Source organism: Rhinopithecus bieti, unplaced genomic scaffold (assembly GCF_001698545.2).
Source record: "Rhinopithecus bieti isolate Rb0 unplaced genomic scaffold, ASM169854v2 scaffold_84002, whole genome shotgun sequence".
Classification (NCBI taxonomy): Eukaryota; Metazoa; Chordata; class Mammalia; order Primates; family Cercopithecidae; genus Rhinopithecus; species Rhinopithecus bieti.
Window position 1 is genome coordinate 144,114 of NW_016841755.1, and position 26,561 is coordinate 170,674.

General features: G+C 43.1%; 1 protein-coding gene across 7 annotated transcripts in view; it reads right to left on the reverse strand.

Annotated features, from left to right (window-relative positions):
• Positions 1-2,925: 2,925 nt before the first annotated feature.
• The window catches only part of FBXO15 (F-box protein 15), a 74,928-nt gene continuing 51,292 nt past the window's right edge, over positions 2,926-26,561 (reverse strand). For 3 of the 7 annotated variants that reach the window (XM_017866137.1, XM_017866136.1, XM_017866140.1), the window contains exons 8-9: positions 10,343-10,467; positions 2,926-3,399 (exon numbers count right to left, since the gene is read on the reverse strand). In XM_017866137.1, the coding sequence (XP_017721626.1) occupies positions 3,130-3,399; positions 10,343-10,467 (395 nt within the window). In that variant the 3' untranslated portion in view covers positions 2,926-3,129. Of the gene's footprint in view, positions 3,400-4,992; positions 5,128-10,342; positions 10,468-26,561 lie in introns of all 7 variants that reach the window. The other 4 variants (XM_017866135.1, XM_017866139.1, XM_017866138.1 and 1 more) reach the window with 2 other exon arrangements.

The window sequence follows — 26,561 nt, forward strand, 5'->3', positions numbered from 1 at the left end:
TGAGACTATGTCAATATCTCCTTTCTCATCATACTTTTACCCACATATTGTAGTATCTACTGAAGATTCTTGCCTAAGACTATTATTACTACTATGGTTTTGCCAAATGGTTAAGATAAAAACTTTATTGAAAACTGAAATCAATAACCTAGAGATGTGTGCAGAACTTGGCAAACTACAGCCTGAAGGCCAAATTCAGCTGCTGTTTTTATAAATAAAGTCTTTTTGGAACACAACCATGCCCATTTGTGTCCCATCTATAGCTGACTTCACACTACAATGGCACAGTTGAGGAGGTGCAGCAGACACCATATGGCCCACAAAGCCTCAATTATTATCTGGTCCTGTGCAGAAAAAGTTTGCCCACACCTGCTTTAGAGAAAATATCACATTTATAAAACAGACACAAATGCTTTAGAAGGAATTAGAAAACCTTGATCATCAAAATAAAAAATAAAATACAAAAATGATGCAATATTCCATAAAGCAGAACAAAAGACTAAAAGACAGAAGATCAGATGGAAAAGATAAGGCATTTGAGAGAATCAATCCAGAAAGAATCACAGTTCATTAACAAAACTGAAAGAAGCAAAGAAAAGTACTGTCAGATTTTTTAAAAATCCAAGACTTAAGTACACAAGTTTACAGATTAAAATGACCCATAATGAACGCAAAAACCTATTCCAAGGCACATCATCTTGAGATTTTAAGATACCAGGAGAGAAGAGTAAATCCTAGAAGCTTCCAGCGACCAGAGAAAGAGAGAAGACCACAGAGAGGAAGAAAAGGCAAAGTGGCATGAGATACAGCAACAATGATAACACCTGTCTTCAAAGTTCCCAGTGGAAACATTTTTCTTCCTACAGTTTGGTACCCAATTAAACTATCCATCAGACATTTTTCAGAAATTCATAGATTCAAAATGTATCTTCCGGTCATCTTTCTTAGAAAGCCACAGGAGAATGTGTACCTCTGAAAAAAAAGGATATGAACCAGGAAAGAGGAAGACAGGATTCCATAAAATGGAGGATGCATGCAGGGAACCCCAGAATGACAGCTGCCCAGCAAGGCTGGAGAACAGGCAGTTCACAGCAAAGAGATGGAACTCCAGGGCTGAAGTATCCTGGGAGAAAAAAAAGTGGAATTCATAATCTGGTATGTTTAAATATATGTAGAAATATGGAGGCAAATATGAGACAGATTTAAAAGCTGAACATTAATATCTCAGACACGTGTAAGTTATGTTGGGACAGGGTATCTGCTGGCATCTTTCGGTTGTGTGTGGCATGCACACCTGTTTTGATGAGACTCTTAAAAGCACCAAGGCTTTATGAGCACTGCCTCCTCTGCCTCACCCTTCCCCATTGCTGCCCAGTAAACCTCCCTTCCAGGGTGAACTCAGATGTCACCTAAGATGTAAGGGACTCCCAGAATCATCAGAGTCCGACTTGCTCCCTGCTTCCTTTGTGCTCCCATAGCTGCTGGTATATCCCTACAACAGTTTCCATTGATTCGACAAATCATTATTGAGTATCGATTATGGAGCACCTGGCATGCTCCTAGGTGCTGGGGATGAAGCAGTGAACCAGAGTCATCATTATCCCTTCTCACAGGACTAGCAGTCTGGCGGGGAAGGCGGCGCTCGTGTCCACAGAGCTCCACTCTGCCATCCCTGGAGGTCCTTGCTTTCCCCCTCCATCCAAACATCATTAAACAGGAGGTCGAGGACAGGGCTCCTTCCCTGGCTCTACTGTGTTTCCAGTATTGTCAGGACACCTAGTCCCTCACAACTTAACCCAGGGGGCTCAGGGGGCCTCCACGCATTTTCTCGTGGTTGTATTCCAACGCAGTTCTGTAAGCAGCACTCGGCATCCGGGCCTCTCCTGACTCCTGGTTCTCATCTGGGCTCAGTGCTCAGGCCAGTGCCTCCTCCCTCCCCTGACGCTCACTTAGCTGGGGCAGACACTCCACATTCCCTCATTGGTGACACCATGAAATAACACAGCCCAGTGCTCACAACATCTGACCGCATTTTGGACTCCTCTCTTTCCCAAGGACGTTGGCCCAAGGTGGTGGAGAACAGGAGTGCAGAGGACGGTGTCAGCAGCAGAAATCCTTTTTACTCTCACGTTTTTTGGGGCAAGAACATAATATCTGTTCCCCATCTTCACTTGATTGCTGTCTTCAGGCTCTTTATTCTACACTCTCACACGCTCACCATCATACACACACCTCCAAAGAGAAAGTGGCCGGGTCACTAAACAGGAGAAGAATGGAACACAGAGAGGGGGCATGTGCTCATGCACGCCTGAGGAGAAGGAACATGGCAGGATGTCGAAAACCACCTCGGAGGGGAACGTTCAAGTGGGGGATAAAAATATAATCAAAGCAACCAACGCAATCTAAAACACACGTAGAACCAAACGCCCTAAAATAACATAGGCTTAGTTACTTATCACCCCTATTTGAATCGTGATCATCTGTCAATTTTCTTAAAATATTTCTGCAGAGGAAGTTTCGGTAACTCATCCATCTACATCCCCACTCACACAGAGCTGGTGTCCCCACTGGACTTGTACCGTGCCTTGCTCTTTTAAGTTATAACTTCCTTATGATCTGAGATACATCTTTCCTTGTGAATGAGGCCACTGGTCTATTTCACTTTATTAAATACCAATATGGCTGCTGACTGTCATGAACGTAGCACTTTCTAATTCTAGTGAATACAACGAAGTTTATATTAATATTTAAGTACATTTTCTCACTTGAGTTTCTTACCAATAAAGAAAAAGAAAAACCGTTATAAGAACACACCCTTACACACATACACACACACACAGAGTGATCACATGATCATTTGCTTAAGTAGAAGTTCTTAGATTTTAACGCAGGGCGGAAGAGAAGTAAATACCTTTTTTCTTTTATATGAAGTTTCACTGTTATTTTATTTTAAAATTTAACTGAATCCTTCAAACATTAACTTAAAAATGACCCATAAGTCGTAATTTCTAATGTGAGATGAAAGGCATCACACAGCACTCTGCAGATTTGCTTTATTTTAACTTTCAACACGAAGAACAAAGCCAGTCAAAAATAAACAACTAGATAACAATAATTTGCCACCTACTGCTAATATTCAGTCCCAAACCAACGGTTGATTTTTGCGATACTAAGGTAAAGGACCAGGTTGACAATAAGGTATTCTTCGGTCTCTCTGATCCACACCAGCTCCACGTGCACTCTTCCTTCCGCATCGACGTAGTCCACGCTGTACGTCTGTCCCAAGAAGCTGGGGCCGTCAGAGGGTGTGGCAGGCGATCTCATGCACACCGGGGAACTGAAACACCAGAAGGGTTTCCCATGTTCATCCAAAAGAGTTACATCCATCATGGAACAACTCTGCAAAATAAACACAGATTGACAAGGACAAAAAGGTCAATCAGACCTGATTTTCACAGAAAATCGTGACTCTGTAAAACTGACTAGAAATGCTGCGTGTGGCATCAAAATCCAGAATACTATCATTGGTTTTCCATGGCCTACTTCATAACCTAGACTATACTTGGGCTTGTGTCTCATCACTTAATATTCATTCTCAAATACACACAGGAGCACTCACAGGGCTCAGTTTAGGACTTACTTAGCACTGGGAGCTCAGAGAAATGTGTCACAAATATTGTCCCTGTCCTCATGGAACTTAAAGTACAGAGGCTACAGATGTGACACAAATCACACCAACAACCAGTCAGTGCTTCCGAGCGTGAGGCGGCATCACCCTGAAGAGCAGTGTGGCCGTGTTCCTGGGTCTTCACTGCCACCATTAGGCCGTCCCCTCCCCTCTTCTGAGAAACCTCCTGCTTCTCCGAGGCTCTGAACTTCAGCTCTGCACCCCTGCTCCATGCGCGTCTCCGACATGTGCCAGCCTCCTGTCTGCGCACTCTCATTTCCAGGACTCTGGCGCCAGTCCTGCTGCCTGCCTCTCCCTCTCACTCTCTCCCAAGTCTTCCAAGTCTCACTGTCATCCCAAGTGATCCCAACATCCGTGGGGACCCTGGTGGAGCCTCCAGTATCCTGGACTCTCAACTCCTGAGCTGTTCAACTCCATGACCTCCTCCTCGACTTGACCTCAGTTACTCACTCCCACAGTCACACCACCGACACATCACTTCCCAGAAGTGGTCCACTTCCACTATCAACGCCTCAGGTACCCTGTCTTCTAACTGCCACCTTCGTCTTCCAGCTGATTCACTGGATGATTTCCACTACAACTGTACTTCAGATTCACCCAGTGTTTTCACCCTGCAAGCCATGACCTATTAATGCATCCTGAATTACACTTAGCAGGACACAACTGTTTGTCAAAATAAAATGAAACAAAATGAAAGAGAACAGAGTCAGCATGCATTGCACAGAGTAAGCATAAACGTCATTTCATCAACGCTGTTTTCACTGCACATGAATGTGTGGTTTGTATATGCCCATAACGCAGTGGATATGTAAAAAGGCCTGAAGAGCACTGCCCATGGACCTAGCCCAGCCGCCGGCCAGCCCTTCCTTCTCCTGCCTCTTCCTTTCCACTTTAGATTTCACTGGCCTTCGCTGGAATAACACTCTTGCCAATGCACATACCTCCCTCGTTCCCTTTGCATCACAACTTAGGTCCAGGTCCAGCAAAACCCCAGCCCTGGAGGAGCCCAGTTGTTTTCTACCTGTCTGGACCTGAGCACCAAGCCCAGTAGGAGGGCTGCATACAGAGCTGCTGGGTGCCCATGCAGCCGCACCACCCTCAGCATGGCCTGAGGGTCCCACCCTGGCTCTCTGGGTGGCTCCCTCTCCGCCTCATGGAACAATGCCTCATCCCCTTCCTCAGCCCTCCACATCCTGCTAGGAGGGTGCTCTCTTGCAGAGGACCTTGGCCTTCACAGAGAGGGGAGAAGGATGTTTTCCTCAACTTCCCACTGCAGATCCACAGCCCAGCTCCTCTGTACCCACCTCTCCTCACATGTGTTTCTCATCTGCTTCTCCCGGGTGTGGCCCAGTAATCTCCTGCTGCAGCATAGCCCATCTCGCAAAGGCACGACGTCCCTCTCTCCAGTGACTACTTCTGTCCTCCCATCAGCTTTTAGCCTTCAAAACATTCAAGTAACTCCCATCTTAGAGAGACAGAGAGAGAGAAACAGCCTCCCTGGGCCCCACAGACCCCTGTTCTTTGCTCACTTCCCAGACAGCCCTCTCCAAAGAGCTGTCCCCGCTGGATTTGTCCATTAATACCCATTCACTCCTCAAACCACTCTGGCCTGGTACCCTTTCTCCATCATTTGACCGAACATCTCTTGATAAGGCCACTAAATCCAGTGGCCATCTGTCAGTCTGCCTCTCAGCAGTACTTAGTTTTTCAAGAAAACATGAAGAGTAATTCCACCTCCCCAAATGCATCCAGAACCCACAAGCCCTGTAGCTCTCTACCCACTCCCATTGCTGAGGTTTCTACAGCTTGGTCCTAGGCCCTATTTTCACCCTATGTAATCTCTCCCCATAAGTGGAACTCATCTACATCCATATCCTAAGCTATCACCAACGTGCCTGTGATTCCCAAAAATTTATCTCCAGCCGAACTTCTTTTCCAAGTTCAAGACCTAAATATTCAAGTGCATACTCAACTTCTGGGATCTTTCAAGGGTCCCTCAAGTCCAGCAGGACTACATCCAAACTCAGGACCCTCCCAGCAAAGCTCTCCTGGTGCTCCTCATCCCAGGGATTGGTGAAACCATCATCAGTCATCTGGCTGTGCATGCCTGAAATGTGGGCGTCACTCTAGGGGCCTCCCTCCTAGCCCTGACGCGCCAACCATCACCCAGTCCTGTTAGTTCTTACCTCTCTCTCCAACAGCTTTACTTCTGTCCGTCTCCATTGCCACTGCCCTAATCCAAGTGCTATGGTCTGAACGTTTGTGCCCCTCAAACCCCGTGTCTTAAAAATCTGATCACCAATGTGACTGTTTTTAGGAGGTGGGGCCTCTAGGAGGTGATTAGGTCATGGGAGCAGAGCTCTCATGAATAAGACTGAAGTCCTTATACAAGAGGCCCACAGAGCTGTCTCGCTCCTTCCACCAGGTGGGGACACTGCTAGAAGGTGCCTCCAGGAACTAGGAAGAGGGCCCTCACCAGACATCCATCTGCTGATGCTTTGACCTTGGGGCTTTCAGCCTCCACAATGGTAAGAAATAAGTTTCTAGTGCTAAAAGCCACCCAGCTGACGGTGGTTTGTGACCGCAGGCCAGGCCGACTAAGACACCAAGTGACTGCTCTTCCTTTAAGGAGTCAGCCATCCAGCTCATCCCCCACTCATTCTCCTCATTCAGAAGACACACCATCACAAAACATGGGTCTGAGCATGCCACCCACAGCTTAAAACCCTGAGACAACTTTCCATGGCTAGAAAGTTGCCTTGAGACAACTTTCCTTAGCCACGGGGCTAGCAGTCACTTGACTGTGTTACTTACAACCTCACCAAACCCACCAGCATAGAGATGGTGGTTAGATCCCATGGGAGGAAGGAGGTGGAGCCCTGGGTCCCATCACCTGCAAGAAGGTTGAGGAGGAGAAACCCTGGCAGAAGTCAGGAAGGAGCAGCCGGTGGGGCACAAGGGCTCCTTGGTGAGGACGCAGCTCACAGCCCTAAGCCGTCAGTGGGTGTCTCAGTCTTTCTGCTCTCCCAATCCCTCTACTGCCAGATCAAGAGCTGGGAGCTGATTCTCTTCTGAAGCCCTCCTAGTTCTCAAAGTCCAGCATTCTCCAATTCCCTCCTAACCTAAAACATGGCCTAGCACACGATAGGCACATCAAACTCTTTAACAACATCCATAGATACACCAAAATCCAAATTCTTTCCTGAGGGTTTCAAGGCCCCTCCTGACATGCCCCAGCAGCCTTTCCAATGCCCCCCAATCACTCTCACTCCTGTCCCTGGGCGCTAGCCCATCCCAGGCAGGACAGCCAGCTAGGAAGAGGCCTGCCTCAGCACCAGCTGCAGCGGCACAATGGGTCTCGCACCCCTCCTCGGGTCAGCTGCCCCTCACCTCTAGAACCTCGCTCCTTATTTCCCATCCTGTCCGAAGCATCTCTTTCTCCAATGGGTTACTTCTCTAGAATAAATCTCTCCCAATCTTCTGGAGGGGGATGCATGTCAGAACCTCCCACGAGCCTTCCTCCCACTGGCCCTTTCCTCTTTCTCCTCACAGAGTTTGTTTTCAATCTTCTCCTAAATCAGTCCCTCGCACCCTGTAAGTCCAGGAGGTACACATCTGAGCAGTCGGCAGACCTCACCCTCCTTGCAGGAGGAAGTCTCTCCTCACCTGCGCCCCCATGGACCAGTGAACTAAGCCAGGCTCAAAACTCAGCGTCTGGGGACAGTGCAGCACTTGCACATGTGGGACTGTCCTGTTCTTCCTGAGCTGTTCAGTTGTATCAGCACCAGCAGCCCTAATCACCCATGCAGCTGCAGTGCTTGTCAAGCAAAGTGGCCAGGGTGCCTTTCTCATGGGTCACGGCCACCCGCAACATGCTGAGCCACGATGTGCCCATAGCAGGCTCTACTGAACTCAACTGTTCTTACACAAAGCAGAACCACAGAACTCCACTGAAATATCTAGTCTAAATAAAAATTGATGCCAATCTCCATACGGATTTAGAAGTAACATTAAAATAACATCAAAGATGCCAACGAGTGAAAGAAAAACATAAAAGAAACATACGGGAAAAGCCTCACCAAAAGAAAATCCATCCGTCTGAAATTCTGATAGGCACTGGGAGGAGACAGAGCAGGAGAGTATTTCACTTTGATTACCTGACTTACACTGAAGACTGCAGCAAGGTTACCTAGAGAGGATAGCCTAGCTGTTCAACATGACTTTGTAAAACAGCATGGTAACCACTTATAGAGCAAATGTCCTGCATGGATTCAGTACTAACACATGGCCACTGAAAGCATCTTTAAAGTATATTTGATACCATAGCTTGACTTTTTAAAAAAAGGAATATAAAACTGACCTACTTATAATATGATTTTTTAAAAATTTTAAAGTTTAATAATTTACCACATAAACGTATGATCTGTTGAGTTTTTGCTCCAGAAACTCAACCTAAAGATACTTTCCACCTGAATTACCTCCACAGCACTAAGTGTTGGAGGTGACTCAACTCTGAGGTTGCAGGAAGGTGAAGATTCTCATGGGAACAGTAGGTCCCAAGGACATCAGATGTCCTTTCATGACCGCACATCACTTCAAACAACACGACCCAACCAGGCAGCATCCTCCGTCATTATCGTTAATACGTTCTCACTTCTCTGTCCTTCCACCAGCATCATATTTGGGTGATGCACTTTCTCAGTAGCCTATGCTCTGACAGCCATCGTAAACTATGTAGTAGAAGCTCCTCACCAGAGGTTGTGTCTACAATTTCCAGAAGGAGCAGGGTTTTTATTTTACATTTTTTTAAAAGTCATATGTACCTAAGAAACTTTCTAAGCTTATGTCCATGCTTTAAAAAAAGTTTTTAACTCCTTCCAAGAAATTTCTTAAAATATATGTTATTTCACTATTCTTAGGGTGATCAGATTCCTGGAGAGAAATATCTGAGCTGCACAGCAAATACAAGGAATATGACATCACTGATCTGACTTTTTATTCTTTTGGGAATTCTGAGGACAGCTTAGTCTTAATATTGAACCCAAGAACATAAAAGGCAAACAGAAAATAAACCACATCTTCCCTCCAGGCCCAAGGGAGAAGGTACAAGCTTTTGAGCTATTCGCTATCTTTTCCCAAAGCCCATCTGAGAGGAGGAATTATGGGGAAAACTGTCCAGGGACATGCAATCCATTCCCTACTTTAAAAACTCAAAATCCTGCTTTCAGATCAAGCTGTTTTTCTAAAAACCTGTGCACCTGAGTCACATTGGCTTAGCAACCTACAGAATCACTGCTTGGAGCTCGTGTAAAAGTCCAATTTTGAAGCTGTATCTTCAGCTTCTCTGAGAACTTCTATGAGAAATCTGTGAGTGCATCTGCTGCTAAGATGCTATTTAGGGTTGGTCCATTATGTAGCTTAGTCTGCCCTACATAAAGTCCCATTGGAGATTTTGTTTTTAATGATCAGAAGTGGGATAAGGCTTTCTTTGTATAATTACTACACTTCCCTTTTTTCTCCCAATGAGAACAAAATGACTGCTCTCATCTTGCTCTGGACTACCAGAAAACACAGAACAAATTTATTTTTAAAAATTATGCTGACTCTTTCAAAGACTATCACATTCATATTCTGCCTTTCTTGATCCTCAAGGTCTATTTGATGTGAATATTTTATCTTAGTACCTATTTTTATTATAAGCTTTATCGAAATCTGAAGAAAAAGAAAGAAGGTAGGTCTGTTCTCTTAAAGGCATGAGACAATATGGTGTGTGATAAACATAATTTTTACCAAAATTTAAACATTTGCTATGAATGAATAGGATTTGTAAAATATCTCATTGTATCAAATATCAAGTGGCTCAAGGGACAGTGCTTCAGGATAACACCACTCTTGGTCCCGGTCGTCATCACTAACAGTTCTAACAAGGTGCCCATGCACAGCGCAGAATAAAGCTATGTTACAGGAAGTCCCCGCAGTCACAGGAGATTGATCCCACTGGTTCCTGGGACCATGAAAATCTTGTTCATCCCACAAAATAAAGATGGAGAGTGACAAGAACCAGGAGCAGCCATGGGCACAAGGACAGAAGAGAGCAAAACTGTGAGAACATCTTTCTCCTGTTCCTCCTCCTCCCTCCTTCCCTGCCACTTCCCCAACCACTAAATCAACTCTCCCACCCATGTGGCTAATCTTTTATATAACAGTTCAAGGAAATCCCTGTATCCTGGACTATGAATTTATAACTGCAAAAAGTTTTAAATTGGTACATGGATGATCAAGATGTTTTGAGTAGATGCTGCCTGCCTGGTCCAACCTTCAGTTCCACTCTCTTTCCACAAAACAGAGGTGCTTTGAGGGAGTAGGGGGCTGTAATCAACAGTGTTCTGAAACACTGCTGCAGACTACCTGACCCTCCAACTCCACCACACTCAGTGACACATGAAAGGTCCTCAATAAGCATCTCATGAGTGAATCCACTGGTTGTCAATGGCTAACAGAATATGCACCAACCTTCAGAAACTAGAACAATAAATCCAGGACTATAAAAGAAACATCATATGTATATGATTATATAATCTACACATATAAACTGACCTTTTATTATATAGAAATCAAGTTACTTGAAGAAAAGAAAACGGTTCTGTTTTTTACCTTTATACAGCCATCAAAAATACCAGTTTTCCATGAGAGGCCAACTTTTCCAATAAGAGGTAGGTGTTCTCTGTTATTTTTTAAATGTATAACAATGAGCTTCACATGTCCATTTTCAATATTTCCTGAAAAGATATAAGATTGTTTCAATCACTGTCTTCCAATGTAGGACAAGCCAAGCACGTTCAGTCAGTGACTTCATGAGGACACCTCACCCTGGTAAGCCCTGGCCTCACCGACTGGGACAACATGGGCACAGCAATCCCAGCCTCCGGCTTGAGGCCAGAGCGATGCATCTATGTCCCAGAGACAGCAACATTCACAAGTACCCAGAAAGATGATGTCAAAGGTGAGTCAGGGGAAGCCAGCTGAGGTGAGCCTGGATAGCCACCTGTCGCTGATGGAAAGGTGGCTGCTGAAGGAAGAAAGGGTTCTTCTGATGTGGGTAAGCCAACAGTGCTGGAAACCGGTATCTATAATTACCGAGCTCAAGAAAGCAGGTGGAGAAATGGCAAAGAAACAAGGGGGCTGGAGAGCAGCCGAACCTGAAGAGGAGAGGAAGAAACTCACAGGAAATAAACAACTCATATGAACACACCTCTGCACATGCCTGTAACTGAGTGAGAGTCCGTGCACATGCCCACCTAGTTGGAGGCCAAACCCTGTGGCCCTCTGCTGCCAGCTCCAAGCCAGCTACAGCAGCCTGGCCACATGGAGGAGCCCTCGCACCCACGCAGCACACTAGCCCCGCTGCCCTAGGCCTCCTGTGGCAGGGAGAGCCGCGGCACCACTCGGCTTCACAGACACAAGCTTCCTGGTTCTGTCTGAACACACCCTGAGAAGCGACCATCAGGCACAGCAACACAACTCATACCGGAGAGTTCTCCAGAGACGGAAGTCTGAACAAAGGGAAGGTGCAAGTCACTGGGCAAAGCAGACGGAAAAATCATGGAAAAGAGCAAGTGTTCTCCAGCCCTGGCCTGGTTATTTCACGAGACAAAATAAAACCAAAGTCAAGCTGTCTTGGGAGCCACAGCTCTGTTCTAGAAATGTTATACAGTGTTCTCCAACTTCAGGGTCACCAGAAGGTTATAGCCCACGCTTTGCCAGGGGCCTCTAAATGAGAGACGACACAGAGGCAGGGTTTCCAGCCCCGCAAAGGGGAGCTCCTCACCCAGATGCCACGCTGCTGGTTTCTCCTCGTCTTATTTCTGTTCCAAGGACAGAGGCAGCCCACATTATCCTCTCTACCGCTGAGTAATTAGCAAGAACTGTGTAGCTTCCCTTCCACTCTCCCCAGGTGTAGGAAGAAATGCCAAATGACACGGACCATTCCCAGGTAACAGCTCTGCCGTCACCTCATCACCTCGTCACCTCAGCAGGGCTTGACGGAAGCAGGGAAGAAGTGTATGAAAAGTGAGGCCTCAGTGGAGGCACAGTAACCACATTCTAAATGAACCAGATGTGACTCTGCTCTGTCCTGCACTACTGCAGCCATGTGCAAAATCAAGGGAGGCCTCCGACTGGTACAGCAAAGGCAGGCAGCCGACGGTGCCTACAGAAAACCAGGAGCTCTTCTTCCACACAGCTTGTCCCCAGGACATGGCAGAAAATGCATTCCAAAGTGTAGCAGCCAATAACGTCTCAATGGCAACTGTCTGAGCTCATAAACATCAAATCTCTGTAGGAAGCAGAGATTGTTATTTTGTTATTACCAGGTATTCTCCCACTTCAGAACAATTATAACACTGTGGTGTCTCCAAAGGTCAGAGCTCTTTCCGCCAACCCTCTGTAACCACTTACAAGACAGAGAAAGGTTAAGCTCTTCCTACATTTAAACAATCTGCACATGGAACAGATGTGTGAAAGTGTGTGTATATATAATGGGTGTGTTTTTGAGTACTTATTGTATACCAACCACAGAGTTAGACACTTAATAGTTTAGAAGAATATGTAACACCTCAAATAATAATATTAATTGGGCATTATAATTTTCTGAATTCACAGGTGATAAAACTGATGCAGGGAGATTAACAGTAACCAAGGTCAATGGCAGAAACACGATCCAAACCCTTTTCTGTGTCCAGAGTCTATGTTACAATAGAGTAAGAAATATGTGAAACATATCACTAAGTAATTATCTACTAGCCAAGAACTTATAATGCAGATTCAGATTCTCATGTTTGTTTTCATATTACTCCCAAGAGAAATGCCTATTTAGAAATTAGCAAGCAGAATAAACTGAGGAATCACTATGGCTTCCCAATACTTGAGGTAATGGCTCAGCCTGTAAGTACCACGCTGAGCCTCCACTCCCAGCCCTTCTTATAATCAGGTCACTGGTGATGCAGGCTCCTTCCATGAGACACATGTGTTCCTACAAACCTGGGGTCGGAAATGAGTATTGAGAGGAGGGACAGAATGGGAAGAGCCACCTGCTGGCAGAGGCAGTGGCAGTGGCCTGCTCCTCATGCTGGCAGGGGCAGAGGTCCAGAGGCTGCTAGTGGTTACTATACTGGTGACAGTTTCACAAGACAAACCACAGAGCATGGCTTTGCATCTATAAACAGAGCGTGGCTCTCCTAGACCGACTATAAGCAAGTATATCCTTTATTAAATTCCCATGCTCCTTAAGTCATTCAGAATAAATTCTGTTCTTGGAGACTCTAACCTTAACTTACCAATACACAAGACCATCTGCAAAATTCAGCAAAATACAATTTGAGGCTCACCATCCTTGGTTTCCAGTGACACTGTACCTGTAAGCATGGCCTTTAGACTCATAAAGACCCATTCCAAACCCTGCTCAGCCATTTACTAATGTATAACCATGGTCAAGTTCCAAACTCAGTAAAATATGGATACAAATAGCACTTGATAAGGCTTTGTGAGGATGAATGGAACTGGTAATAAATATTAACATTATACAGTAGTTGATTATGTATGCCAAGCTAAGTGTGTTAAGTACCCTCCATGCTTTATCTCAATAATAATATTCTATCTAAAGACTGCCAAGTGCATTGTCCAGAAGAATGTGGAGATGTGCCACGTTTGTAGACCGGAAGACCCAATATAGTGAAGATGTCCAATTACCCAAACTTATCTATTATAGTTTCACACAATCACAAGCATAATCCCAACAGGTACTTGAGAAAATTGTTTACAAATAATTAAAACTTACATAAATAATGATACTGGCAAGATGATTCTAAACTCCATATGAAAATGCTACGGACCTAAAATAGCCAAAACAATCTAGGAAAGGAAAAAAAGTTGACTTCAAGACTTACTATAGAGCTACAGAAATCAAGACAGTGTGGGATTGTGTTTATAAAGACACACAGATTGGCTGGGCGTGGTGGCTCACACTTGTAATCCCAGCACTTTGGGAGGCCGAGGTAGGCGTATCACCTGAGGGCAGGAGTCTGAGACCTGCCTGGCCAACATGGTGAAACACCATCCTACTAAAAATACAAAAATTAGCCAGGTGTGTGGCAGGCATCTGTAATCCCAGCTACTCAGGAGGCTGAGGTGGGAGAATTGCTTGAACCCAGCAGGCAGAAGTTGCAGTGAGCCAAGATCGCACCACTGCACTCCAGCCTGAGTGACAGAGCAAGACTCTGTCTCAAAACAACAACAAAAAAGGACACAGAGATCAATACAATGGAATAGACGGGTTCAGAAATAGACCCACACTTTTACAAGCAATTGATTTTTGACGAAGTCATCAAAATGATTCGATGAGCAAAGAAAGTCTTTTCACAAATGGTACAAAAACAACTGGACATCCACACCAGGAAAGAACATCAACTTATCTTCTAATTTACACAAAACCAGTTAAGGACAGATAACAACCCGAAATGCAAAAGCTGAAACCATAACAATGGTAGGAAAAACAAAGAAGAATATCTTTATAACCTGGGATAGAAAAAGTTTTAAAACAGGAAAAAACAACCAGGAAATTTAAAATTGATTAGATTTCATCAAATGAGAAACACTAATTTGTAACACTTACTTTCATAATAAGTCATCAGATGTACAAACCAAGAAAACCCGTACTAACAAGTACTAATAAATATGCTATAATGAATTATCTGCTCTGAGTTTTCTAGGTAATTACCACTCAGAAAGGAGTATACTGTTTCTAATGCTTTACCTATTAGAAATTATTGGGGAGTATAACCTGAACTAGACACAGAAAAAAAAATTAATGTCAAGAAACTTGTTAATATCAAGAAGGAACAAAAGTCACCTATTTTGGAATTACAACAATAAAAGATAACATGATATATACAAAATAACTGAAGAAAACCCAAAACAGTAAAGAAGAATTTCATAATGAGATCACCTGCACATATCAGGTTCTGCTGCTAAAGAGCTGAACAATTTCATACCTCTAAGGCCCATAACCTTATTTTCATACCCTTGACATTTTCTATTGTGTCTTACAGAGTAAGCACTGAACAGCTTTTGTTTTGTTTTGTTTTGTTTTTTGAGACAGATTCTCGCTCCGTTGTTCAGGCTGGAGTGCAGTGGCACGATCTTGGCTCACTGCAAGCTCTGCCTCATGGGTTCATGCCATTCTCCTGCCTCAGCCTCCCAAGTAGCTGGGACTACAAGCGCCTGCCACCATGCCCCGCTAATTTTTTGTATTTTTAGTAGAGATGGGGTTTCACCATGTCAGCCAGAATGGTCTCCATCTCCTGACCTCGTGATCCGCCCGCTTCAGCCTCCCAAAGTGCTGGGATTACAGGCATGAGCCACCGCGCCCGGCCAGCACTGAATAGTTTTTAATTGGTATTTTAATAGAAAGTATATTACAGAAAGTCTATAGGATATAGAGCAAATCTAACAAAATATGGAAACATAATAAATGAGAATTTGTTCACAAAGGCAACACAAAAATAAGTATTAATAAATGGAGAAAGATGCAGGATCTACATAAAAGCATTTCTCCAGGGTACTAGAAGGAAACTTAAAAACAAGCCTATCTCAGATGTACTGCAGATTTGGTTCTTGACCACAGGAATAAAGCAAATATCACAAAAAAAGCAAGTCACATAAATTTTCTGGTTCCCCAGCACATATAAAAGTTATGTTTATACTATACTCTTTTAACTATGCAATAACATTATGTCTAAAAAATAATGTACATATTTTAATTCAAAAATACTTTATTGCTAAAAAATGCTAATGACCATCTGACCCTCCAGCAAAGCATTATCTTTTTGCTGGTGGAAGGTCTTGCCTCAATGTTGATGACCAATGACTGATCAGGATGGTGGTTGCTGAATGCGGCTGTGGCATTTTTTTAAACTTTTATTTTGGTTCAGGAGTACATGTGGAGGTTTGTTATATAGGTAAACTGCATGTTGCAGGGGTTTGTACAGATTATTTCATCACCCAGGTAATAAACACAGTACCCGATAGGTAGTTTTTGGATCCTCACCTTCCTCCAACCCTCCACCCTCAAAGAGGACCTGGTGGTATCCGTTGTTCCCTTCTTTGAGTTCATATGTACTCCATGTTTAGCTTTCCCTTAGAAGTGAGAACATACCGTATTTTGTTTTCTGTTCATTAGTTCACTTAAGATAATGGTCTCTAGCTCCATCTATGTTGGTGTAAAGGACATGGCTGCATAATATTCCATGGTGTACATGTACCACATTTTCTCCAGTTTACTACTGATGGGCATTTAAGTTGATTCTATGTCTTTGCTATTGTGAATACTGCTGTAGTGAACACATACCTGCATGTGTCTTTATGGTAGAATAACTTATATTCCTTTGGGAACATACCCAATAATGGGATTGCTGGGTCAAATGGTAATTCTCTTTGCAATTCTCTGAGAAATTGCCAAACTGCTTTCCACAATGGCTGAACTAATTTACATTCACACCAGCAGTGTATAAGTGTTCCCTTTTCTCCACAACCTTGTGAGCCTGTGTCACTTTTTTGAATTTTTAATAATAGCCATTCTGACTGGTGTAAGGTGGTATCTCACTGTGGCTTTGATTTGCACTTCTCTAATGATTAGTGATGTTGAGCATTTTATCATATGCTTGTTGGCAGCACGTATGTCTTCTTTTGAAAACTGTCTGTTCATGTCCTTTGCCCACTTTTTAATGGTGTTTTTTTTTTTGTTTGTTTGTTTTTTTTTGCTTGTAAGTTCCTTACAGATGCTGGATATTAGATCTTTGTCAAATGCAGAGTTTGCAAATGTTTTATCCCATTGAATAGGCTGTCTGTTTACTTGGCTGATAGTTTCTTTTGCTGTACAGAAGTTCTTTAATTTAAGTCCCATTTGTCAATTTTTGTTTTTGTTGCAATTATTTTTGGTGTCTTCATCATGAAATCTTTGCCAGTCCCATATCCAGAATGGTATTTATTAGGTTATCTTCCGGGTTTTTATAGTTTTAGGTTTTACATTTAAGTCTTTAATACATCTTGAGTTGATTTTTATATGTGGTGTAAGGAATTGGTCCAGCTTCAATCATCTGCATAGGCTAGCCAGTTATCCCTCCATCATTTATTGAATAGGAAGTCCTTTCCCCATTGCTTTTGTCTCTTTGTTGAAGATCAGATGGTTGTAGGTGTGTGGCATTATTTCTGGGCTCTCTATTCTGTTCCATTGATCTGTGTGTCTGTTTTTATGCAAGCACCATGCTGTTTTGGCTACTGTAACCTTGTAATATGGTTTGAAGTCAGGAAATGTGATGCCTCCAGCTTTGTTCTTTTTGCTTAGGATTGCCTTGAACTATTTGGGCTTTTTTATTGTTCCATATGAATTTTTAAATAGTTTTTTCTAATTCTGTGGAGAATTTCACTGGTAGTTTGATAGGAATAACATTGAATCTATAAATTATTTTGGGCAGTCTGGCTATTTTAACAATATTGATTCTTCCTATACATCAGCATGGAATGTTTTTCCATTTGTGTCATCTTTAATTTCACTGAGGAGTGTTTTGTAATTCTCACAGAATGACAAAATAAATCTCACAGAGGTCTTTCACCTCCCTGGTTAGCTGTATTCCTATTCATAGGTATTTTATTCTTTTTATCTTAAGTTCTGGGATACTTGTGCAGGGCGTACGGGTTTGTTACATAGGTAAACATGTGTCATGGTGGTTTGCTGCACCTAAATCTATCACTTAGGTATTAAGCCCCACATGCCTTAGCTATTTATCCTGATGCTCTCTCTTTCCACACACACACCCCTTGACAGGCCCCAGTGTGTTTTGTTCCCCTAGGTATTTTATTCTTTTTGTGGCATTTGTGGATGGGAATGTGTTCTTGATTTGGCTGTCAGCATGGATGTTGTTGGTGTACAGAAATGCTACTGATTTTTGTACATTAATTTTGTATCCTGAAACTTTGGTGAAGTTGTTTATCAGATCAAGTTTTTGAGCAGAGACTATGGGGGTTTTTAGTCATATAATCATTTCACCTGTAAACAGGGATAGTTTGACTTCCTATTTGGATGCCTTTATGTCTTTGTCTTGTCTGATTGCTCTAGGCAGGACTTCCAGTACTATGTTGGAGTGGTGAGAGAGGGCATCCTTGTCTTGTTCCAGTTTTTAAGGGGAATGCTTCCAGTTTTTGCCCATTCAGTATAATGTTGGATTTGAAATAGATGGCTCTTATTATTTTGAAGTACGTTCCTTCAATGCCTAGTTTGTTGAAGGTTTTTATCATGAAGTGATGTTGAATTTTATCAAAAGCTTTTCCTGCATCTATTGAGATAATCATGTGGTTTTTGTTTTAGGTTTTATTTGTTATGAGTCACATTTATCGATTTGCATATGTTGAACCAACCTTGCATCCTGGGGATAAAACCTACTTGATCATGGTGGATTAGCTTTTTGATGTGCTGCTGTATTCAGTTTGCTAGTATTTTGTTGAGGATTTTGGCATCTATGTTCATCAAGGATATTGGCCTGAAGTTTTCTTTTTAATGGTGTCTCTGCCGGGTTTTGGTATCAGGATGATGCTGGCCTCACAGAATGACTTAGGGAGGAGTCCCTCCACCTCAATTTTTTGGAATAGTTTCCCTAGGAATAGTACCAGCTCTTCTTTATACAGCTGGTAGAATTTGGCTGTGAGTCCTTCTGGTCTGGGGCTTTCTTTTGGTTGGCAGGCTTTTTATTATTGATTCAATTTTTGAACTCATTACTGATCTGTTCAGGGAGTCGATTTCTTCCTGGTTCAGTCTTGGGAGGGTGTATGTGTCCAAGAATTTATCCATTTCTTCTATATTTTCTAGCTTTATGTGCATAGAGTTGTTCATAATAGTCTCAGGGTTTTTGTATTCCTCTAGGGTCAGTGGTAATGCCCCCTTTGTCATTTCTGATTGTATTTATTTGTATCTTCTCTATTTTTTATAACTCTAGCTAGCAGTCTATCTTAATTTTTTCAAAAAAACAACTCCTGAATTCATTAATATTTAGTACAATTTTTCACATCTCAATTTCCTGTAGTTCAGCTCTGATTTTGGTTATTTCTTGTCTTCTGCTAACTTTAGGGTTGATTTGCTCTTGGTTTTCTAGTTCCTCTAGTTGTGGTGTTGTATTGTTAATCTGAGATCTAACTTTTTGATGTGTGTGTTTAGTGCTATAAACTTCCTTCATAACTGCCTTAGCTTTGTCACAGAGATTTTGATATATTGTATCTTTGTTCTCATTAGTTTCAAATAATTTCTTTATTTCTGCCTCAATCATTTCCCAAAAAGTCACTCAGGAACAAGTTGTTTAATTTCCATGTAATTGTATGGTTTTGAGTTACAGTTTCTTAATATTGATTTCTATTTTTATTGTGCTGTGGTCCAAAAGCGTGGTTGGTATGATTTTGGTTTCCTTTATTTTCATTTGCTGAGGATTGTTTTATGTCTGGTTGTGTGGTTGATTTTGGAGTATGTGCCATGCACAGATGAGAAGAACATATATTCTGCTGTTTGGGGGTGAAGTGTTCTGTACATGGCTATTAGGTCCATTTGGTCAAGTGTCAAGTTCAGGTCCTGAATATCTTTGTTAGTTTTCTGCCTTGATGATCTAATACTGTTAGTGGGGTACTGAAGTCTCCCACTATTATTGTTTGGTTATCTAAGTCTCTTCATAGGTCTCTAAGAACTTGCGGTATGAATCTGGGTGCTCCTGTGTTGGGTGCGTCCATATTTAGGACAGTTAGGCCTTCTTGTTGAATTGAGCCCTTTATCACTATATAATGTCCTTCTTTCTCTATTTTGATTTTTGTTGGTTTAAAGTCTGTTTTGTCTGAAATTGGAATAGTAACCCCTGCTTTTTTCTCTTTTCTGTTTGCTTGGTAGATTTTTGTCATTCTACATCCCTTGAATCTATGGGTGTCACTGCATGTGAGATGGGTGTTCCGAAGACAGCAAACCATTGGGTCTTGCTTCTCTAAATCCACTTGCCACTCTGTGCCTTTTAATTGTGCCATTTAGCCTGATTATATTCAAGATTTGTGTTGACGTATCTAGATTTGTTGCTGTCATATTGTTAGCAGTTACTATGTAGATTTGTTTGTGTGGTTGCTTTATGGTGTCACTGGTCTATGCACTTAGTGTGTTTTTGTAGTGGACAGCAATAGTCTTTCATGTTTACAACTACCTTGAGGACCTCTTGTAAGGCAGGTCTGGTGGCATCAAAATTTCTTAGTATTTGCTTGTCTGAAAAGGATCTTTCTCTTTCAGTTATGAAGCTTCCTTTGACTGGATATCAAATTCTTAGTTGAAAATTATTTCCTTTAAGAATGCTGACTAAAGACCCCCATTCTTTTCTGGCTTGTAGGGTTTCTGCTGAAAGGTCCACTGTTAGTTTGATGAAGTTCCCTTTGTAGGTAACATGCCCCTTCCCCCTAGCTGCCTTTAATGTTTTTTCTTTCATTTTGACCTTGGAGAATCTGACGACTATGTGTCTTGGGGATGGTCTTCTTGTGTAGTGTTTCACAAGGGTTTTCTGTACTTCCTTAATTTGAATGTTGGCCTCCTAGAGAGGCTCAGGGAATTTTCACAGACCTTATCATAAAATATGTTTTTCAAGTTGTTTGCTTTCTCTTCATGTCTTTCAGGGACGCTGATGCATCATAGATTTGGTCTCTTTGATTCCATACTTCTTGGAGTTTTTTTCATTCTTCTTCATTTTTTTTTTTATTTTTTGTCTGACTGAGTTCTTCTGTAGAGCTGGTCTTTAAGCTCAGATTCCTTCCTCAAGCTTGATTGATTCTGTTATTACTTGTGATTGTATTCTGAAATTCTTGAAGTGAGTTTTTCAGCTACACCAGCTCAGTTTAGTTCTTTCTTAAATGACAATTTCATTTTCCATCTTCTGTATCATTTTATTGTAGTTCTTAGATTTCTTGGATTGGGTTTTGACATTCTTCTGAATGTTGATGATTTTTGTTCTTATCTATATTCTGAATAATATTTCTGTCATTTTAGTCATTTCATCCTGGTTAAGAACCATTGTGGGGGAACTAGTGTGGTCATTTGGAGGTAAGAAGACACTCTGGCTTCCTCAGTTGCCAGAGTTCTTGCACGGGTTCCTTCTCATCTGTGTGGGCTGATACTTCTTCAATCTTTGAAGCTGCTGTCCTTTGGATAAGTGTATGTTTTTGCTTTTATCTTTGATGTTGCTGGGGGTTTGATTGTGAGATAAGGTAGATTGAGTTGACTGGTTTCATTTCTGGTAGATTTTGTGGGGGCCAACGCTCAGCTCAGCACCCCTAGGCTGCATGTTTTAACTCTGGAAGACTGATATCAGGACCCCAGCTTTGTTTTTTGACCGCCCCTGAGGATGGAAACCTGCTGTGCGAGAGGAGCCAGTGTTCTCAGAATGCTGGCCACAACACTCTAATGGGTGGTGCCAGATAAAGCATCATGTGGAGGCAGCAGGATCCATGCTTGTTTGCATGGGCGAGCAGCAGCAGCACAGCAGGGTGCGTGCTTGTCACCTGAGACACAGAGCTGGCGACCTCCATGCATGTGTTCATACCAGCAGAAGTGGCAACACAGGGTGGGGGAAGGCCTGCTGTTGTCCATGCACATGTTTGTGCCAGCAATGCACATGGACAATAGGTGGGGGGTGTGCTCACGCCAGCAGCAATAGCATGGTGGAGTGCACATATACCTACACGCTGGAAAGAAAGGTAAGGCAAGGTTCACTCACACATGTGTGCCGACAAAGCAATGAGAGGGTGGCCGCAGAAAAGTGCATGCTAGCAAAGTGGCATAGGGTAGTCTGCAATGAGGAATGAATGCCATGTGGGCTTGGTTGCCGTGTCAGCGACGGCCACTCTTGCTGGAGCTCTCTGATTGGTCAGTGTGCGTCTGGCAGGAGCTATGATGTGGGTCCAAGCCATGGTTGCATTTCCAAGGCAGCACTGCAAGCAGGCACAGCCAAGCTGGTGCCCTGGGAGAGGCCAGCAGACAGAAGGGTGCTCAGGTGAGACTGGCCTCAATTCATGGGCAAGATCACCCTGCTCCATTCAGGTCCAGCAGTTCTCCTAAGGCTACAGTCTCCTAGAGAAGCTTGGCAAGCCTTGGAGAGTAGGTGTCCTTGGCCATACTCCCCTGCAGATGTTTTCACACCAAACCTTCTCAGCCATTCTCATACCAAACCTTCTTAGCTCCACACAGGCTAGTGTCCTGCCCCTATCATCCCTCTAAGCAGCTCTCCCTGCCAGATCAAGTGTCTGTGGGAGTCATGAGGTCTCCTGCTGCCAGGATTCCAGAGGCCCATGGAAAGAGGAGGTCACTCCTCATCTGCTCAACTCACCCCTTCCCCAGGAGTTGTTGGGGGCCAGGAACAACATGTCATGGTGTACAGTAGCCACATGCAGGGTCCCCAGCTCCCTTCCCCTGCAGCCCAGCATGTGTATCCTCCCTCTATCCACTCTCAATGCCTTCCTTCCAAAGATTTGCTCAGAGGGTACCAGTCTTCCCTGTCTTTCCCACGTCCCAGTCCCTCGGTGGCAGATGTTCCTCCTGGCTGCATCTAGTCAGCCTAGCTGCAGCAATTTCTTAAGAGAACAATAAGGTTTGCAGTATCAATTGACTCTTCCTTTCATGAAACATTTATCTGTAGTATGTGAAGCTGTTTTATAGCATTTTACCCATAGTAGAACTTCTTTCAAAATTAGAATCAAGCCTCTGAAACCTTGACATTGCTTTATCAACTAAGTTTATGGAATATTCTAAATCTTTTGTTGTCATTTCAACAATGTTCACAGCATCTTCACCTAGAATAGATTCCATCTCAAGAAAACACTTTCCCTGCTCATCTGTAAGAAGCAACTCCTCATCCACTCAAGTTTTATCATAAGATTAAGCAATTTAGTCACAGCAGGCCCCACTTCTAACGGTAGTTCTCTTGCTATTTCCACCACATCTGCAGTTTCTTCTTCAGGTGAAGTATTAAACCTCTCAAAGTCATCCATGAGGGTTAGAATCAACTTCTTCCAAACTCCTGTTAATGTTGATATTTTGACCTCCTCCCTTGAATCATGTGTGTTCTTAATGGCATCTAGAATAGTGAATCCTTTCTGAAAGGTTTTCAATTGACTTTGCCCAGGTCCATCAAATGAATCACCATCTATGGAAACTATAGACTTACAAAACTATAGACTTGTAAAAAGACTTATAAGACAATAGACTTATAAAATGTATTGCTTAAATAAGACTTAATGGATGAAATTACCCTTTATCTATGGATTACAGAATGGATGTTGCATTAGCAGGCATGAAAACAACATTAATCTTTTTGTACATCCCCATCAGAGCTCTTGCATGACTAGATGTATTCTCAATGAGCAGTAATACCTTGAAAGAAATTGATATAGTCTAGATATGTACCTCTGCCAAAATCTTATGATGAAATGTAATCTCCAATGTTGGAGGTAGGGCCTGGTGGGAGCTGATTGTATCGGGGGCAGATTTCTCATGAATGCTTTAGTGCTACCCTCTTGGTACTATTCTCATGATAGTGAGTAAATTCTTGCAAAATCTGGTTTTGTTTAAAAGTATGTGGCCTCTCCCCTCCTTTCTCTTGCTCCAGCTTTTGTCATGTGATGTGCCTACTCCCAACTTCACCTTCCACCATGACTATAAGCTTCCTGAGGCCTCCTTAAAAGCTGATGCCACTCTATATCCTCTACAGCCTACAGAACCTCGAGCCAATAAAATCTCTTTTCTTTATAAATTACCTAATCCTGAGTATTTCTTTATAGCAATGTGAGAACAGACTAATACAGGAATCTTGCTTTCTGAGAAGTGGGTCTCAATAGTGGACTTATTCAGTAAACCATGCTATAAACAGATATGCTATCATCTAGGCTGTGTTGTCCCATTTATACAGCAGAGACAAAGTAGATTTAGCAGCCTTCTTAAGATCCCTAGGATTTCAGAATGGTAAAAGAGGACTGGCTTGCACTTAAAGTAAACAGCTGCATTAGCCACGAACAAGAAAGTCGACCTGTCCTTTGAGCCAGGCAGTGACTTCTCTTCTCCAGCTATGAAAGTCCTCGATAGCAGCTCCTTCCCATAGAAGACTGTCTCATCTAAATTGAGAATCCGTTGTTTAGTGGAGCCACCTTCATCAATGTTCTTAACTCGATCTTGCAGAGAACCTGCTGCAACTTCCCCTCAGCACTTGCTGCCGTACCTGGCACTTTTATGCCACGGATATTTCTTGTTTTCTTAAACCTCATAATCCAATCTCTGCTAGCTTCAAACTTTTCTTCTGCAGCTTCCTACCTTTTATCAGCATTCACAGAATAAAAGGGAGTTAGGTCCTTGCTCTGGATTAGGTGTTGGCTTAAGGGAATACTGTGGCCAGCTGGATCTTCCACCCAGATAACAGAAACTTTCTTCATATCAGCCATAAGGCTGTTTTGATTTATCATTTGTATGTTCACTGGAGTGGCACTTTAATTTCCTTCAAAACTTTTCCTTTGTATTAATGACTTGGTTGTTTGGTGCAAGAGGCCTAACTTTCAACCTCTCTTGGCTTTTAACATGCCTTCCTCACTAAACTTAATCATGTCTAGCTTTTGATGTAAAGTGAGAGACATGCAACTCTTCCTTTCACTTGAATGATTAGAGGCCACTGTAGGATTATTAACTGGCCGAATTTCAACATTCTTGTTTCTCAGGGAATAGAAGGGCCTGAGGAGAGGGAGAGGGATGGGTGAACAGCTGGCCAGTGGAGCAGTCAGAACACATACAACAGTTATCTATCAGGTTTGCCATCTTACATGGGCACTGTCTGAGGTGCCCCAAAACAGTTGCAATAGTAACATCAAAGATCTCTGATCACAAATCGCCAGAACAAATATAATAATAATAATGAAAAAGTTTAAAATACTGGGAATTACCAAGATGTGACACAGAAATTCAAAGTGAATACATGCTATCGGAAAACCGGCACCAATAGACATGCTCCATGCAGAGGTGCCACAAACTTTCAAGTTGTAAAAACTACAATATCTTAGACTTCCAGATCCAACATGGTAGCATACAAGCAAGCTGGATTCACTTCCCTCAACAGAAAACCAAAACAAATGCACAATGCTAAGATTATCACCAGAAATATTCCAGAACTCAAATACGAGAATGAGACAGTTCCTGAGGCCACAGAGAAGTGAAAGACCCTGAGCAGATGGTAATAGAATTGGATTTCACATCTGTGACACCCCTCCCCCATTCTACCCATAACCAAGGGCATAGAAAATTTCCCTGCAACTCATGGTCTCCACAATGGAAATATGAGATTAAGGTGGACAACCAGCTTCCCCATGATCTTTGGTACCCTGGCAGGAGACCTGTCCCTGCTTTAACCCATGGGAAGTATTGCGAGTGCCTGAAGAGAGAAATACCCTTGAGGACAGGCAAAGTCAAAGTGGGGAGGTGAGACTATCATCCCCAGCCCTGGAAATGCAGCTCAGTAACTCAGCCAAAGGAGATGCCAAATCGTTGTGGCTGTTCAGTAGCACCACACCACAGGATGGATGTTCCACTGACTCCTGGGCACAAACCTCCAGCCAGTCTTCTCATACTGCCAGGATATACTCTTTGGGGCCTCCTGCATCTGAGACAAGCAGTACTCCAATTAGTTACTACAGCCAAGGTGAAAATGGGCTTAAGGCACCACCTAGAGCCAAAAAGGAGCCAGCAACTTGGTAGTAAAGAATCACTAAGTAAATATATCCCATAAAAAAAAAAAAAAAGAAACCAGTCAGAGAAGACTGGAATAAATAACTAATCACTCAATGGAAAGATATAGCCATACATCCACAAGAAAGAAAAGCAAACAGGGAACCATAATGTCCCAAAGTTAAAAAAAAAAAACTAGTAACTGACCCTAACAAGATGGCGATATGTGAGCTTTCTGACCAAGAATTCAAAATAGCAGTTTTAAGGAAACCTGGTGATCTCCAAGATAACACAGAAAAGCAATTCAGGAAAATAAACATGTCGATAAACTGAGAAAAGCCACAGACCCTCTGAAGGAAGCAGATTACTCCCGCAGGACACAGGACACACTCCAAATACTGTGAGTGCCCAAGCTATGGAAGTAGGAAAGGGGAATCACCCACCCCGAAAACACACCCTCATTGGAGAACCTGAAGGTCTGGATCACAGGAGAAGATTCATGGGTCCTTACCTGGAGCTGAGTCAATTTAGAGAGCCAAGTGAAATACAGGGGCAGAGGAGGCAGCGGGAAAAGCCCTGCGGGCTCTCTGGGTCCACAAGGAAGTCATTTCTGTCTTGCCTAGGAAGGATCCTTGGGGAGGGCTGCCAGAGGAACTGGGAAAAGACCAAAAGGAAAAGGAAACCTCCAGCTAAACTTCGTAACAACTCCAACTGAACGCAATGTCTCCTGGCCAGAACTTGGGGGAGGGTGTGAATCCAGGGTGCAGACTCCACAGGTGGGGAGGCACGAAAGCCCTCCTTGCTTTCACAGTTGAGAGGCAGGTAGACTGGGGCAAGTTCTCAGCGCTGCACAGCCATTGCCTGGAAACAGACTTGGTGCTATTGGAGGGGTGGGGGGGCGTGGTGTTAGTGAGACCAGCCTTTTAGGTTGCACGGGAGCTGGGTGCAGGTGCAACCTGTGACTGTTGGCTTTGCCCCACTTCTCTGACAACCTGCATGACACAGCAGAGGCAGCCATAATCTTCCTGGGAACATAGCTCCATTGATGTGGGAACC